At 37.7% G+C, this 16,067-nt stretch overlaps 2 protein-coding genes across 2 annotated transcripts in view; one reads left to right on the forward strand and one right to left on the reverse strand.

Moving 5' to 3' along the window:
* The window catches only part of ubr7 (ubiquitin protein ligase E3 component n-recognin 7), a 44,293-nt gene extending 41,613 nt beyond the window's left edge, over nt 1–2,680 (forward strand). Inside the window, exon 11 of the mRNA XM_060829356.1 lies at nt 1,498–2,680. Coding sequence (XP_060685339.1) covers nt 1,498–1,590 — 93 coding nt within the window. The 3' untranslated portion in view covers nt 1,591–2,680. The remainder of the gene's footprint in view (nt 1–1,497) is intronic.
* Nucleotides 2,681–3,307: 627 nt separating this feature from the next.
* btbd7 (BTB (POZ) domain containing 7) overlaps nt 3,308–16,067 on the reverse strand; it is a 47,318-nt gene continuing 34,558 nt past the window's right edge. Inside the window, exons 8-12 of the mRNA XM_060829359.1 lie at nt 15,370–15,513; nt 10,418–10,604; nt 8,789–8,967; nt 8,054–8,428; nt 3,308–6,956 (exon numbers count right to left, since the gene is read on the reverse strand). Coding sequence (XP_060685342.1) covers nt 6,141–6,956; nt 8,054–8,428; nt 8,789–8,967; nt 10,418–10,604; nt 15,370–15,513 — 1,701 coding nt within the window. The 3' untranslated portion in view covers nt 3,308–6,140. The remainder of the gene's footprint in view (nt 6,957–8,053; nt 8,429–8,788; nt 8,968–10,417; nt 10,605–15,369; nt 15,514–16,067) is intronic.

Consider the following 16,067-nt stretch of genomic DNA (forward strand, 5'->3'; position numbering starts at 1 on the left):
CACAAACTCACACCTCCACACGTGCACACACTGCCTCCCCCGCACGCACAAACAAGTTTGTAGGGTGAATTTGTACTTGCAGAATTACATTTTATTTTGCACAAAGACTGCATAAATCCATGTAACTTTCTGTAAGTCTCAATTTAGAAATAGAATCAGTCTGATCTATCATTGGGTGCCAGTTGAGACAGTTTCACCTCACACCTTCAAGCATTTTCTAAGCTGAGATGGTACCTACTGTTAAAGATAGCTTGACAATGTAAGTTTTTAAAAAGAAAATTCTAGGATTTACATCTGAAAGAACAGAAACTAACACATTCTAAAAGATGAAAGACTAAATTTGTTTAGTATTACATTCCATGACACTGCAGTCCCGTTGTTATAAATCTTGTGTCTTATGATTCTGCTCCACAACGACCTGGTGAACAGCACTTTGAAAGCTAGCACTTCCAAATAAACTGTTGGACTATAACTTGTGATTTTTAACTGCGGTGGCAGTTACATAGTAACTTCAGTGTAGTTCATTATTTGCAAATGTAGTTCCTGTTTAGTGTGAAGTAAAAGTTATTTTAATACCCCTTAAGTTCTAATAAATAACTTCCACCAAGATGCTATTGTTACTCTGCAGCCTGTTCATGATTTTATTTAGATTAGATTATTGTGGAAACAGGCCCTTTGGCCCAACAAGTCCACCCAGATCCATTCCCCTACATTTACCCCTGCCCCTGACACTATGGGCAATTTAGCATGGTCAATTCACCTAACCTGCACATTTTTGGACTGTGGGAGGAAACTGGAGCACCCAGCGGAAACCCACGCAGTCAGTCACCTGAGGTGGGAATGTTGAAGCCAGAATAATCTTTGGCAGAGCAACCCACATCCAGTCCCCCACTAATTTTTTATTATTATTATGTTAGAGTGTGCCTCAGTACTGAAAAGGTTGGGAACCACTATTCTAGGACATAGTCTCTTCTACTCTCCTTGTAGGAGGATCCCATATCCCAAGAATGTGTCTGGTGAATGTTTGAGTGTTTCCTTCTTGGATCACAACACTATTTTAGGTGTAGCCAAAGCAAGACCTTACTTGAATCCTCTTGCAGTGAGAGGCAAACAGCAGTTGCTGGACCTACATGTTTGCTTTGTGACATGGGTAGGTTTAAGTCACTTAAGGGCACAATTCATACTTTTACTGAAATTAACCAAGCTGGAGATTACAATTTAGCTTCAATTTTGTTTTCAGTTTTGATCCATATTTTTCAATGGAAAATCTCAAAGTTACAATAAGAATTGCAAAGTGCGGTGATGTTTTGAAGCAGTCCTAGGCTACAGAGAAAGTCTGAGTTGCTGCATAACAACTTGAAATGCATCTAAACATGATTAGTCTCATATTGGAGAAAAAATTGTCAAACTAAAAATATTAATGCTGTCTTAACTTCAAAAGCTGACATCTTTGTTTTGAGTTTAATTTTAAAATCAATCCTATTTTACATCCAATAGGTGGTCACAAGTGAAGATATACAGCACTTCTTTGAAGAGCTCCAGTCAAAGAAGCGACGGCGGGTGGATGGAATGCAGTACTTTTGCAGTTAAAGCTGAAAACATTAATTGCTCAGATCTAAAATGATTTTTCAATAACAATTAAAATTAGTTGACCCCATTTTTTTTCTTTTGCCAGTGTTTCATAAGAAGTTCAAATAGGCAGCAGAGAAATTTGTTCAATATGCAGCAGCGTTAGAGAATTTAATGCAGGTACTGGTGCACATTTTGTAGAGAGGAACAATATCCAGCTATGCATAACTGGACTTTATAATTGAAATTAATGGCTTCTACAATGTATTTTAAACTTTTTAAAGTGTTGCCCATAATAAACATGTGACAATTAGAACATGACCAGTTAACGTGACTGGGCCCATTCCTTGGGTTATCTCTGTACTCCCGTCCAAAGCATAGCTTATCTGGATAGCTCCTTTGTAAGCTTTGACAGCTGCAGCATGGTAGATGTTGAATATGAAATGATATGCAAACCTCAAAACTTATCTAATTTTGTCTAAAGGTTTACTTAACTGTTGCTGAGGGGGATAATTCAGCAGGCTAAAATTGATGTGTATTATTTACAAAAGACCTGTTAATATTGGATAGAATCCTTTTGAGTATGGTGGGGGTGCAAGCAAATCCAGCAATCAAAAGATTGTTTGCTGCTGTTTTGAACCAGACATTAAATCCTTCTGGTTCAGAAAATGTTTGTTTCATTTTGGCTTTTAAAATAAACTAGATGCCAACATCCCATTTTGTATGTGCTTTATCAAGTTATAAAGGAGTATCTAGATATACTACTACCTATCTGTAGAGACTGAAAACCAACACTGATGTCAAGTGGAAATCCCTGGATCTTGTTTGGTCTTCACCTGAACAACTTTGTACTTAAGCTATAACAAGTGCTTAGTTTAAATGCATTTTGTTTCCACTATCTGTACAGGTTATAATTGAAACATGGATCTGGCTTTTGCATTGTCTAATGGCTTTCCATCAAAATACACTGTTTAAACTCTAATGCAGCTTCGCCAACTTCAAGTCTGTAAAGTTGACTGAAAGATCATAGCTGATCTATTTTGTAATTAATCTTTAAATATTTGCTATGAGAACAGATAAGCCAATAAAATTTGGTTACTTTACAAATTAACTGATTATTATGAAACCCAATTCTATCATTTTAATACCTGAATTACTTTTGTCATTCCTGAATTTTGAGAAAGCCCTGAGTAACACTTTTTAAAAGGACTGTTTGGCATTTGGTGAGAAATGTCTATATCTGAACAAGGTACAAGTAGTCAAATGAGGAGGGAGATTTGAAGAATGGTTGGTTTTTAGAAGAAATTCTATCTTGCAAATACAAATAAGAGTAAACAGACATTAAGCCAGAGCTGAGCTGAAAGGGGAACCTTTAATGGAGGGTGTTTAGATGGGGGAGATACTTAAGCACACTAACTTTATGGAAGCTAAAGTGATCATTTGAGCTGAACTTTATGTACAGCTGAATATCAGCATTAGTTTTAAGGTGGAAGTTTAATGGTGATATGTGCTTTGGGTTGTGCAATAGATCTTGGTTACACTTTTATGCACAGCACTAGGCATCCATAGGACTTGAGTGATTATGATTTCAAGGAATCAGTGTAATTTTTGATTCAATTGAATGTTTCTTTTGCAGGTCTTGCAGCTGTCTCGTGGTAAACCACTCTGCAGCACATTAATTTAAAACTGGAAGTTGCATATTATAAACCAGTTTTACAATTTAAAAATGAGTGAAACATTCTATAGACCATTTATTTGAAACACCACTTATGGCAATGTAGAATTTGTTACATGCTTTCTCTTCCCCTCCCAGAATAGTAGAAAAATAGATCAGATTCTGTACAACTACCATGGTACTTGATAGGGAGATGCATCTTATTAAGCAATAACAATCTTACTAAGATGCTAAAATAAAAATAGTCTCTTTAAAAACATTATATACACTGAAGCATAGTAGAATCTACAAAGATGGTTATGCAGTTTGTAGAAAACACTTGCATAGGACGTTTGATCAACATTACTGATACTTGAGCCTTTAGGATGGAAGGCACTTCACTGTATCCCAGTAACAGCTTCGATCAGAAGAATCAAAAACAAATTATGAAAGGATTAACACTAACAATGCAAGTTTTTGAAATCTTTTGCTATCAAACACCAGAACCTCATCTTTAAACAGATTCCAAGATTTTGTATAGGTCTAACATTCAACCAAAGTTAAATTGGTAAATCACTGCAATTTAAGAGCATGCATTTGTTGGGTGGTGGGGAAAGCAAAGATGATATACAGCTCATCAGAACAATATAAAAAAGTAGCAGCAAGTCAGGCAGCTTTGAGATACTGTGCTGTATACTGGGACAGTTACACATTATCCTACATTTAAAAAGGATGAGACAGATTCCAGGCATATAACAATTTTACAATTTTGAACAAACATCATTTGAAAAATTGCTGAGCAGAAACAGCAATTTCTTGTAAAGAGTTTAGTTTTGCTCAAATTTTCAAGCATTTGCTTAATCCAGTAAAATCTCATTTCAAGTTCAGGTACATCTGGAAACAATACACCTGCCTAGTGTAATGAGACAGACCAGATGGTTTTACCCCTTTCCCTGAAAGCAATATCTCCATGCACCGTGGGGAACAAAAATAAAATTCTGTTGTGCCTTTCATAACCTCAGGACATCCCTAAGCTAATGAAGTACTTTTGAAGTGCAGCCATTGCTGTAATGTAGGAATTACAGCAGTCAATTTGCATTCAGCAAGGCTCCACAAGGAACAACACAATGTTGTCTGAAGAATTTATTTTGTGATGTTGAATTGGGAATAAATATTGGTCAGGATGCTAGGGAGAATTCCCCTGCTGCTCTTCAAAATAGTACCTTAGGATCTTTTATCTCCACCTGAGAAATCAAGCAAGGCCTCTATTTAATATCTCACCCAGAGCTTCTCAATTTTATGCTCGTCTCTGGAGTGAAAAGAGAATCTCACGACTTTATAGCTCAGAGCAGGGAGTTCTGCAAAAGCTGAAATTCATTTAAAGTTGCTCATCAGGAATGAACCTTCATGATTATATTTTAAATCTAACATCATTTTGATTGCAGTACCACTGAAGACAGATGATTAGATTGCATAGTAGCAGTGAAGAGATCAGTTTTTCTATCACTCATGCTTTGCACTGGAAACTGGCAGTTAGTCATTCATTCACACTAACCTATCTCCTCTCATTTTACTTCTAATCCTGATCATCCATGCAAACAAAAATACAAATACTGAACAGTAAGAACATAAAAGTGAAAAATAAACATGCACAACTGTCAGTCCAGTTTTATACTATAAATAAAAAAGTTTAAAACATACCACAACCCACTAGTTCTAAAACACTAGTTCTATGGAGCTTGTTGCAGCTTATTAGCTACTTAAAGTTTCCATATGCAATTTTTCTTTGAATCCATAGATTTTTTACAACTAAAATGAATAATTTTAACTCCCTACATACTTTCATCTTGTCTCTAGGGTTAGCATAACACTTTCCCCTTCAAACAGATTCGAACCCTGTGAAAACAGAAAAACGTTGGATGTAACTCACCTGGGAATTGAGACTTGAAGCTGACCACATGCTGGGCAACAGAAAAGTCCCTCACCAAGGGAGTAATATAGCCCAAATGTGTGCAATATGCAAAGTCTACCTGGATGCAGCAAGGGGAAATATAATAATTTTAAAATCATAACATAGATCTCAGATTCTAACTTTTCCCTCCAATTAGTTGATTGATTCAAATACTTCAAAAGTACACTATTTTAGACACCAACATCCAAAACTTTCAGAAGCAGCTGCCTAATCAAATGAGGAGGAGGAGAAAGGCCAAAGAGGTTTCACATATCCTGCCACTGATCAACACGAGGCAAAAGATATGGCAGCAGTTTTGGATGGAACTCTAGCTACTTTATCTATGTTGCTAGGATTTCTGCCTTTGGGATTCAGCTTCTCTCCAAATATTAAAACATTAATCTTATAAACCGATTGTCACAGCAATCTGATTGTCCCAAGATTAAGACAACGGATTCAGATTGACTAGGATCTGTGCTCTCTCTCAATACAGGCAGTGGACCAATGGAATACAGATAATCTTCCCTTTAAGTGTATCCCAATGCCTAGAATATACTTTAAAAGAATACCATCCATTCTAAATAAGACTATAAACTTTCTCAAAAATGAGAAAATACATCAACTGGTATCAGAATACTTTTCAGACATACAGCTCACCGTTAAATATCACACAGCCTCAATTCAATACGCAAAATACACATTTTTAAACAAACCTGTAAAAAGGAGGTAACAGATCAAGCATTTTTTTTCTCAAAATGGTAAACTCGATTAAGCAGACTATTTAAACATTAGAAAGAATGAAAATACTGGTGCAAGACATGGTCTTCCAAGATATCACAAAAGTCATAGAAAACCATCTAGAAATAGTTCAGATCAAGGTAGAAATGTTATATATACAAAACTTTATGAAAGCAAAGTTAATAATGGAGTCATCGCTGAAGAAAACAGACTAGATTATGGTCATCATTAAAGAGCAGATTTTTTGTATGGAAGGTCAGGTCTGCTTGGTGATCTCCTTTCTCGGCTTAATGTATCTTCTCTATGCTGAATATTTCTGTGCGGCTGGATACTGAGTCCTGGCTCCAGCATACCACCATCAGCTGACCTTCTATTGCAGCTGGCCTCATGATTCTCAGAACTGCAAGGCACATGCAAAGCTCGACTTGCTGTTAGGCCACAAGTCAGATCTGTCTCCATTAAACCTCTACTTCTAGTATGCAGAGATCCTCCACTAGACTCTTGTAACAGTGCCAAGTCCAATCTGTGTGGAGGTTGCTCCAAGAAATCAAAGTACGGTGGGTCACTAGGTCGTGGCTGATGAACTTCAGGAGGCAGCAAGTATTCTCTCCTTGGTTCTTCTGGTTTACTCGAGGTTACGTTGCAAAGTGAGGTCATTTTGAAACTTGCTGCTGCTAGCCTATTGTGACTGTACAAGTCTGGACCCAAAAATGTTCCTTGTGCAGAAGCTGGTGTACGCCTACTTGTTCCTGGAGTGTATGATCGGTAAGCTGTACTGGAAGAGAAGTCATACAGATCTGGATACTCCGGGAGGCCTTCCCGAGATTCCAGTTTCAGCTCAGGTTTCCTCCTCGTACTGTGTGTATGTCTGTTGTGTATATACGGAGCAGGACGTGGAAATGATGCCGAATCTGAAACCATTTGGTTTATTTCAGCATTCAGACTCAGTTCTGGAAACCTTCTATCCTTCAGTGATAGATTGCTTAAGGATGTCACTCCCATTGCAATGTCTGGCATTAGTTCATTTAAGGTACCTTCAGTATTCTAGGAGAATTAAAAAAAAAGACATTTATAAAATGAAACAAACATGGAATTTCCAGATCCACAGATTTATAAACCAGACTGTTTAACATAATTTGTCAGATATTTACCAGCATGCAAAATACTTTTTAAAAATTAGATTAAAATTATAAAATCTTATTAAAACTTTTTATTAAAGCATCTGACAGTTGGAACCAAAGAAAGGTAAAAACAATGGAAGCTAAACACTCTCAGCTAATCATTAGCAGAGTTCCCTGGACAACGCTCTTATGTTTTCCTACTCTTACAAATCAGAACTGATGTCTGGACTGAGATCACATTAATGTTCTCAATCAATAAGAGAAACAATTCTCTCAAGGCAAATAGTCATTGACAATAAAACAACTGAATTCTTGTTTTTTAAAAAAAAAATGTTTTGAAAGGAGATCAGTTACAGCCAATTCTGCAGGGTTGAGAATGTTTCATTATTAAAGTAGGGACCTTGCCTACAGGTCATGTTAACGTCTTAATACATTTTCTCAAAGGCACTGGAACAATTTTCTTTGACCACAGCATAAGAACACAAGAAAAAAAAATTAAAATCAGGTGACCAAACAGAATGTTGCATCTAGCGTGTAGCTTCACTTCATGGAAGCATAGTTTGAACAATCCATTCACAGGTCTGTAAATTCGCTCTGCAATACTGCTGAATTTACAGAAATCTGTAGTATTGGTATAAAAATGCAACACTCGCATTGGGACCCAAAATATTCAAAAATCAGTCCCAAGTTTACTGTTTATTTGAATCATGAAAAATTAATGCTTTTGTAGCACTGCTAAATGTAACCTTATAAAACAAATTCGGCTGGTTTTGCCTAGTTAGAAATAAATACTTGATTTATCAATTAGCATCAATTAGCTATCTGCTACAGAAGTTTCAAGGAGGAAAAAGCACTGAGGTCATTGGCTGTTCGTCAATAACTCAAATTAAAATGAACTCTCATTAGAAATATATTAATATCCCATTTTAGATTCCAAGATCTTGGCCAAAAATTGTAAGGAAAAGGCATAAACTCTTACATATTTTACTACTGATCTAATATTTGGAAGTCAGAACTTACCGTTGGCTCTGGTGCTATCCGAACCAATCCAGAATTGGTGCAATCAGGAGGCATTCCTTTACCACCAGATGGATAAACAGGCCTTGAAGCTAGCATAGGGTATAGCAGAGAACGGTTACAAGGGTATGACAAGGAGCGAGATGACAATTGGCCTGGCAGTCTCTGCCTCCAGTCTACTTTGTGCTTTTCATGAACTGGGGGAGCAGGAGGGTGATATGGTGGTGGTGGTAACGTTGGATGGAATGCTGCACAGGGTTCAATATCACCATATTCTGCAGCTGATGAGCTGTTTATTCTACAATGGTTGTGCTGCCGAAGACCCAGCAGTGGACTCTCATCACCAAATCGTTCATGAGGAAAGAATTTATGAGGATTCTATGGGAAGTAAACATAATTTATTATCAGCTTTCCTTCCATACCTATAATTTATTAAAAGGTCTATGTAGAATACTATACAAACATCTACTGCTTATATAAAAAAACTGTAGAGATTAACAGAAAAATCTCTACGCTGCGGATTAATAATTTTAAGTGCAGCCTAAACAGTTTAGTAAATCTTGCCTAGCTAGATATATTGCAGCAAACTGCTTTGGTCAAAACAGAAACTATGCAAGACATTGCTTAATAGTTTTCTGAAAGCTCATTTGTAGCTTGTGAAATATAAAGTAGAATCTTAAATCAGTTTTAGTCTGCACTCAACAATTACATTTCTAGGGCCAGTAACATTTCACATACCTGAAGCAGCTCAACAGCAGCATCGGGGAGGTTAAATTCCCTCAACACACGAATCTGAATTTCGTAGCTAACAGTTGCTCCTTCTCCACAATTCAATGCATATGCACGCTGGACCTGATCAGTGTGTCTAAGTTCCTGTAGACGTCTGATCATATCTTTTACCATATTCAATGGAGGGACTGTAAAGTAATATTTATTCATTTAGTAAATACTTTGAAAGAATTTGTGTCTATAGACATTCCATACGGGAACAGAAACATTGGTAGCAAACTTTCTTAAAATGTCAAGATGTACTTTGCCCCCAAATTCTACAGCAACGCCTCACCCAAATGGTTACCATTTACATATCAACCACAGTACAAAAGTAGTTGAGAGGCTATACAACTCTTATAGACTTGGGTCTGACATAGATACCTTTATTAATTTAATGGTATCAGCTTCTGTCTTACTTTGAGAGTTGTCGCTCATTTTTTTTAAAATCCACTCATAAGAGAGTAGAATTTTCATGAAACCTTGTGATCCAAACTGGATATGCGCGCTGAATTGTTATACAGAGTCAAAAGAAAAACCCAAGAAAAAAAGCCAGTTTACTTGAGTCACTTCCATAAAACTAAATTTCAAACTTAGAAATGTGTATTATTTAAGAGTTTTGTTTTCAAATTGTATAATAACAGTCTTCCAGGGATACAAACAAACAGATATACTACACATAATCCAATGGGCCAATACAACCTAAAGATTTTACTTACCTTCAGTGCATTCCTGAATTATGCTGGAGACGAGTATCTGAAAATCCTCTTTATTAAAATGAAACTAAAACTTAAACATTGTTAAAACTGGATACAAAGTTAAAGGTTTTCAGTTTTCATTCATCAGGACTAGGAACAAGAAACAAGTTTGAGAAAGGGACACCAATTTGTATAACATGAAAATTGGATGCTGATTGGTTGGGTCATAAATGGCATGAAGATGAAATTAGAAAATGACAATATTAGCGAGTTTTAAGATTTTTAGCTCGGGTTGAGATTCTGGATGTAGCTTTGCTCGCTGAAAGATTAGTTTTCAGATGTTTCATCACCAGACTAGGTAACATAATCAGTGAGCTTCTGGATGAAGCACTGGTAGCATGGCCTGCTTTCTATTTATGCGTTTAGGTTTCCTTGGGTTGGTGACATCATTTCCTGTGGTGATGTTATTTCCTGCTCTTTTTCTCAGGGGGTGGTAAATGGAATCCATCACAGGAAATGGCATCACCACAGGAAATGACATCACCAACCCAAGGAAACCTAAACACAAAGTGGGCCATGTCACCAGTGCTTCATCTGGAGGTTCACTGATAATGTTACCTAGTATGGTAACGAAACTTCTGAAAACAAACTTTCCAGCTCAGTGAGCAAACCTCCATCTAAAAATTAAAATATATGTAATCTTATGCAGAGGCCAACTGATTATAAATATTCCAGATTTCTCAACTGTTGTGAAAGTGCACAGGTTATTTCAAGGAGGTCAGGATTGGTTGGAGAGGGGGAGGGTGGTGTTAAGAGAAAGAGGGGAAACCAATTACTGCCATGAAAGTCAACATCAAGTCAAAACATGCTGCAATTAAACCACAAAACATGCACCACTCACCGGGTATTTCATTGGCAATGATCGTAGGAGGATTGGATGGTGTACCTATCGGCTGGTGACTGATTAAATGACAACACTGTGGTACTGCACTGTTCACCATGTACAGGGTGTCTGGTACATTCGACATGCGAACCATGCGCAGTCGCACAAGGTCAGTCTGCTCTACCATCATTTCATCCAAAACAGCCTGAGAACAAAATTTCATGTAACAATCCATCATGTGATCAATAACTGCCTATTAACTTTTTTTTTAAAAAAAATGCACTTCTTGCAAAGTTGCTAAACTTGTAAAGTGGAAGTGGTGATGTATTGCAAGTTTTGCCATCTTTCGATTATATGTTCTAGTTTGGTAATTTAATGCAAGAATGGGCAATTCATTTGTTTTTAGACAAGTTTATAATTAATAGCTTTGCTGAAAAGCAGAACTAATCTTAATACTTCATTATGAAGTTAATCAATTTAACACTAAAAGCTGTCGAGACAATGAGTAACATTTTACTGTCTATCAAAATCCAAGCCCCACCTGCCACAAACCACTTATTATTTGAGGGGAACAGGCAGTTTCTACCAACATTGCCAGAAAAGCAAACAGGGAACAATTTAGATTTCCTATTTGAATTGAAATATTGCTTATGCCCTCAGTTTTGTTTGTTGTTAGATCAAATTGATAGCATGTGAAAAATTTGCAACACGAATGTTCATGCAACCATTACAAGTCACGGCAATTTAGAATCGAATAGGAGGAGCAAATTACATCTGATGCTGGAATCTGCACTGAAAACAAATGCTGGAGATCACAGCGGGTCAGATAACATCCACGGAGAGTGAGCAAGCTAACATTTCGAATCTACATGAAAAGTCATCTAGATTCGAAATGTTAGCTTGCTCTCTCTCCATGGATATTGTCTGACCCGCTGTGACCTCCAGCATTTGTTGTTTTCAGGTAAGATTGTAAGAATGGGGGACCGCATGGTGGCACACTGGTTAGCACTGTGCCTCTCAGCGCCAGAGACCCGGGTTCAATTCACACCTCAGGCAATCGCGTGTGGAGTTTGCACATTTCTCCCCGTGTCTGGATGGGTTTCCTCCGGGTGCTCCGGTTTCCTCCCACAGTCCAAAAATGTGCAGGTTAGGTGAACTGGCCATGCTAAAAATTGCTCGCAGTGTTAGGTGAAGGGTAAATGTAGGGGGTGAAGGGTAAATGTAGGGGAATGGGTCTGGGTGAGTTGCTCTTCAGAGGGCCGGTGTGGACTTGTTGGCCCGAAGGGCCTGTTTCCACGCTGTAAGTAATCTAATCTAATCTAAATAGCAGTGCTAGACCATTCAGCCCACTAAATATGTCTCTGCCATTCAAAAGGCTGCAGCTGAATTGACAGTAGCCTTAACACCAGTTTCCCAGCTGCTCTCCCATATCCATAGATTACCTTGTAAATTGAAAATCTGATCAGCTCAGCCCTGAATATATTCAACGACTCAACTTCCACAGCTCTCATGATAGACAATTCTAAGGGACTGCACCAGTTTATTAGGATTTAAATTATTAAAATTACTTTCTTCAAAATCCATTGCATTACTCATTGAACATCAAGGATAAGTTAATACATGTTGACTATGTATTAGTGTCAATGTTTAAAGAAAGCAGCTAGTATTAATCAATGAATTACACTTGTCAGAACCTTCATTTCATTACACATGCTACCAGGCATACACAAACTGTGGTGGTATGCTGTTAGAGGCGATTCTGAAAAATAAGACTTACATGCATTTGGAGAGGGAAGGACTGATCAAGTATAGTCAGCATGGCTTTGCACAAAGGGAAATCGGTGTCTCACAAACTTGACTGAGTTTTTTGAGGTGGTAACGATGTTACTAAAGTCCACATAAACAAAGTTTAGGGTGTAGCTTTGCTCGCTGAACTGTAGGTTCTATCAATCCCTTAGAATTGTCTATCATGAGAGCTGTGGAAGTTGAGTCGTTGAATATATTCAGGGTTGAGCTGATCAGATTTTCAATTTACAAGGTAATCTATGGATATGGGAGAGCAGCTGGGAAACTGGTGTTAAGGCTACTGTCAATTCAGCTGCAGCCTTTTGAATGGCAGAGACATATTTAGTGAACTGAATGGTCTAGCACTGCTATTTAGATTAGATTAGATTACTTACAGCGTGGAGGATTGTTGTGAGGATTGGAATGCCAGTGATCAGTGGTGTTCCACATGGGATTGGTACTGGGTCCACTTTTGTTTGTCATTTATATAAATGATGTGGATGAGAATGGAGGAGCCATGGGTAATAAGTTTATGGATGTCACCAAAATTGGTGGTACACTGGACAGTGAAGGTTATCTAAGATTACAAAAGAGATTTTGATCAATTGGGTTAATGAGCTGAGGAGTGGCAGATGGAGTTAATTTGAATAAATGCAAGATATTTCATTTTGGTAAAACAAACAAACATTATTAAATTAATGGTAGGGCTCTGAGTAAGAGAGAACAAGTAAGAGTACAGCACAGTACCTGCCCTTCAGCCCTCAATGTTTTGCCGACCTTTTATCCTACTCTAAGATCGGACTAACCTACATACCCTTCATTGTGCTACCTTCTATGTGCCTGTCCAAGAGTCGCTTAAATGTCTCTAATGTATCTAAAGTTGTAGAACACAGAGACCTAGAGGTTCAGGTACATAATTCTTCAAAATATGTGTCAGTGTGGTTAAGGAGCAGTTTAGCAAGTTTGCCTTTATTGCTCAGACCTTTGATTAAAGTAGTTGGGATATCATTTTGAGGTTGTACAGGATGTTGGGGAGGCCTCTTCTGTGTACACACAGTCTGGTCACCCTGCTATAGGAAGGATATTATTAAATTTGAGAGGGTGAAAAAAAAAGTTACCAAAGTGTTGCCAGGAATGGAAAATTTGAGTTATATAAATAAGCTGGGACTTTTTCCACTGGAGCTAGGAAGGTTGAGGGGTGACCTAATAGAGGTTTAAAAAATCATGAGGGATGTAGATAAGGTGAATAACAAGGGTCTTTTCCCTAGGGTGAGTGAGTTTAAAATTAGGGACCATATTTTTAAGGTGAGAGGAGAAAAACTTGAAAAGGACAACAGGCAACTTTTTCAGTGTGTGGAATGAACTGCCATAGGAAGTGGTGGATGCAGGTATGGTTACTACATTTAAAAGGCACATGGATGAGTTCATGAATAGGAAAAATTTGGAATTATATGAGCTAAACACAGTCAACTGGGACTGCTTTAGTTTGGAAACATGATTAGACCAAAGGTCTGTTTCCATGCTGTATGATCAAATAAGATAAACTGCAGTACATATCTTAAGTATTTATACAAGCATATTTCTGAAAGGTAACATTCTACACAGGGTAACTGTCTTACTTATATGTTTATTCTGCAAAATTAAAATGACCCACTATAGTCAGAGAAAATGTTACAGATCAGACAAAATAAAACTGTGTACAGTAACAGTTAGAGACAAACAGCTTAATGTGTCCAAATTAATATCAATGAATGAAGGTAAACAAACTGTAGACAGATGGAGTCAACTGAACTGCAGAAAAGTATATACAGAAAATATACAGTAACTGACAAGATGGAATTTAAGAATTCAAATCTGCTAAAGGAAACAGAATATCAAAGTATTAATTGACATTTATGCCAAACTGAAAAAGAACCTCATTTATCAGAATATCAATTATCCAAAGGAGATCTTGAGGTCCCGACAGAACCATTACATCAAAGAGGTGTGTCCAACACTGATTGCGTCTTTTGTTTCCAGTGATTAAAAATGCTGCCAAGAACAGTCCTGGACTGATGGGAACGCAGACACGGTCTCTAAATGACTAACCTCCCACACTTTCCCTGGAGTTCTACACAGGCATATACCTTAAAAGTTACAGTAAAAAGTTGTGTGCGCGCGCGCGCGCTACTTGAAGACTCCCCCCAAAAGGCAGTAGCAGCAGCAGCAGCAAAAGTCTTGTTGTTGGTGTCCAATCTGGCTGCCCTGAAGAGGGGGTTGGATGTGGAGGCGGAAGGGGCGCACTGTGGGGGGCAGTGTTGGAGGGCAGGCAGGGAACTGTGCTGGATGGGGCTTGGGGGGCAGGCAGTGGGCGATGTTGGGGGCGGGGACTCACGCACACCGTGCTGCTGCTTGTCTCCTGAACGGGGAGCAGACTTAAGAGAAAACTTCAAGCCCCAGAAGGCACTGAATCAATTTACCAAATAATCAATTATCCGAGCAAAATGGTGCCCACCCATCTTGTTCGCATAATCGAGGTTCCCATGTAAATGCTTAGAATGCAATAACATTTTATTCAAATATAGGCCCAATTCTTTACCTAGTTGCATACTTATTTTTACTGCCACTTATTTAGGAGTTCTCATTTTTAAAAGAGTGAGATAAATGAAAATGTCAGTATTATAAATCAGAAGTTTACAATGAAAATTAACGTAATCAAAATTAAAAACTAAACTGCTCTTTTAAAATTTAGCTTCAAACCTAAAACGTGTGTTATTTCAATTGTTAAGACAATACATGTTTCAAGCTCACTCAGGACACATTACTGTACCCCTGCCAGATCTCACAAGCACTTAATCTAATAAGCTTTCTTGTACAAAACACAGGACCCAGCAAGACTAACTGCGAAACATCATCCAATTGAACAGACAGAGCATATGGCACGGTGCCAAATAGGAGCTATAAAAGTCAAAGACCAAGCAAGTTATTGCACGCCTTGTGGAGGGTATTCTAAATTTACTACAGCCTATGGTTATGAAGAGATTACAATACCTCATTTAAATACAAGGAATAAAATAGCAAATAGTTTACATTGATCTATTTTAGTTCATATTGGAGACATTATATTGTAAAGTACATTATGTTGAATGGACAGCTTTCCGTTTTGGAATAGGATTTACATTTATTTAAAAAGAAATAAACTATACCTTTGCCTCCTCCACATATGGTGCAAATAAACGAGGTTTCACATATATCCCAGCATTCTTCTGACGTATCCAAGCATGAGATTTTCCACTTTCTGCTGTTGGCAGCATATCTGATGGTGGCGTGCTAATCAGTCCTCTCTTTATCTAAAGAGCAAAAATGGTGTTGCAATTGCATCAGCATTTCAATTGATATACAACTCCTGATTTTCCTATATAAACCCCACCAAATGGAACGTGATTTGTGATTATGTTGTCCTCTTGCATCTACAGTGCTCCCTTAGAATGTATAGCAAGTATAGCTTTATTTCATCGAGTGATGCAAAAAAAACCCGAAATTTCCCCCAGCCAGATTAAAAGTCATTATGGCCTTGGCACTAATCACCATATTTTACACAACTGCTATTTATTGATTACAACAGCTCTAACCAAAAACAGATTCATTCCCCATTTATAGTCCAGCTGCCATTAATCAGTTTAGTATTGGCAAACAATAATATTGTGAAGCAAAGCATGAGAATACAACAGTAAGAGAAGCAAGAAGAAGCATACAACTGAAGTACAGAGTCCTACAAATGGCCACTGGCCCACATCTATGTAACAGCAGGCTGTTACGATGAACCACATATAAGGGTACTTGGAAAGAGGCTTCCTTAATCTCTCACATGCTGATTCCAAGAATTAGATGGATCATAAAATGA

This window comes from Hemiscyllium ocellatum, chromosome 8 (genome assembly GCF_020745735.1).
Source record: "Hemiscyllium ocellatum isolate sHemOce1 chromosome 8, sHemOce1.pat.X.cur, whole genome shotgun sequence".
Classification (NCBI taxonomy): Eukaryota; Metazoa; Chordata; class Chondrichthyes; order Orectolobiformes; family Hemiscylliidae; genus Hemiscyllium; species Hemiscyllium ocellatum.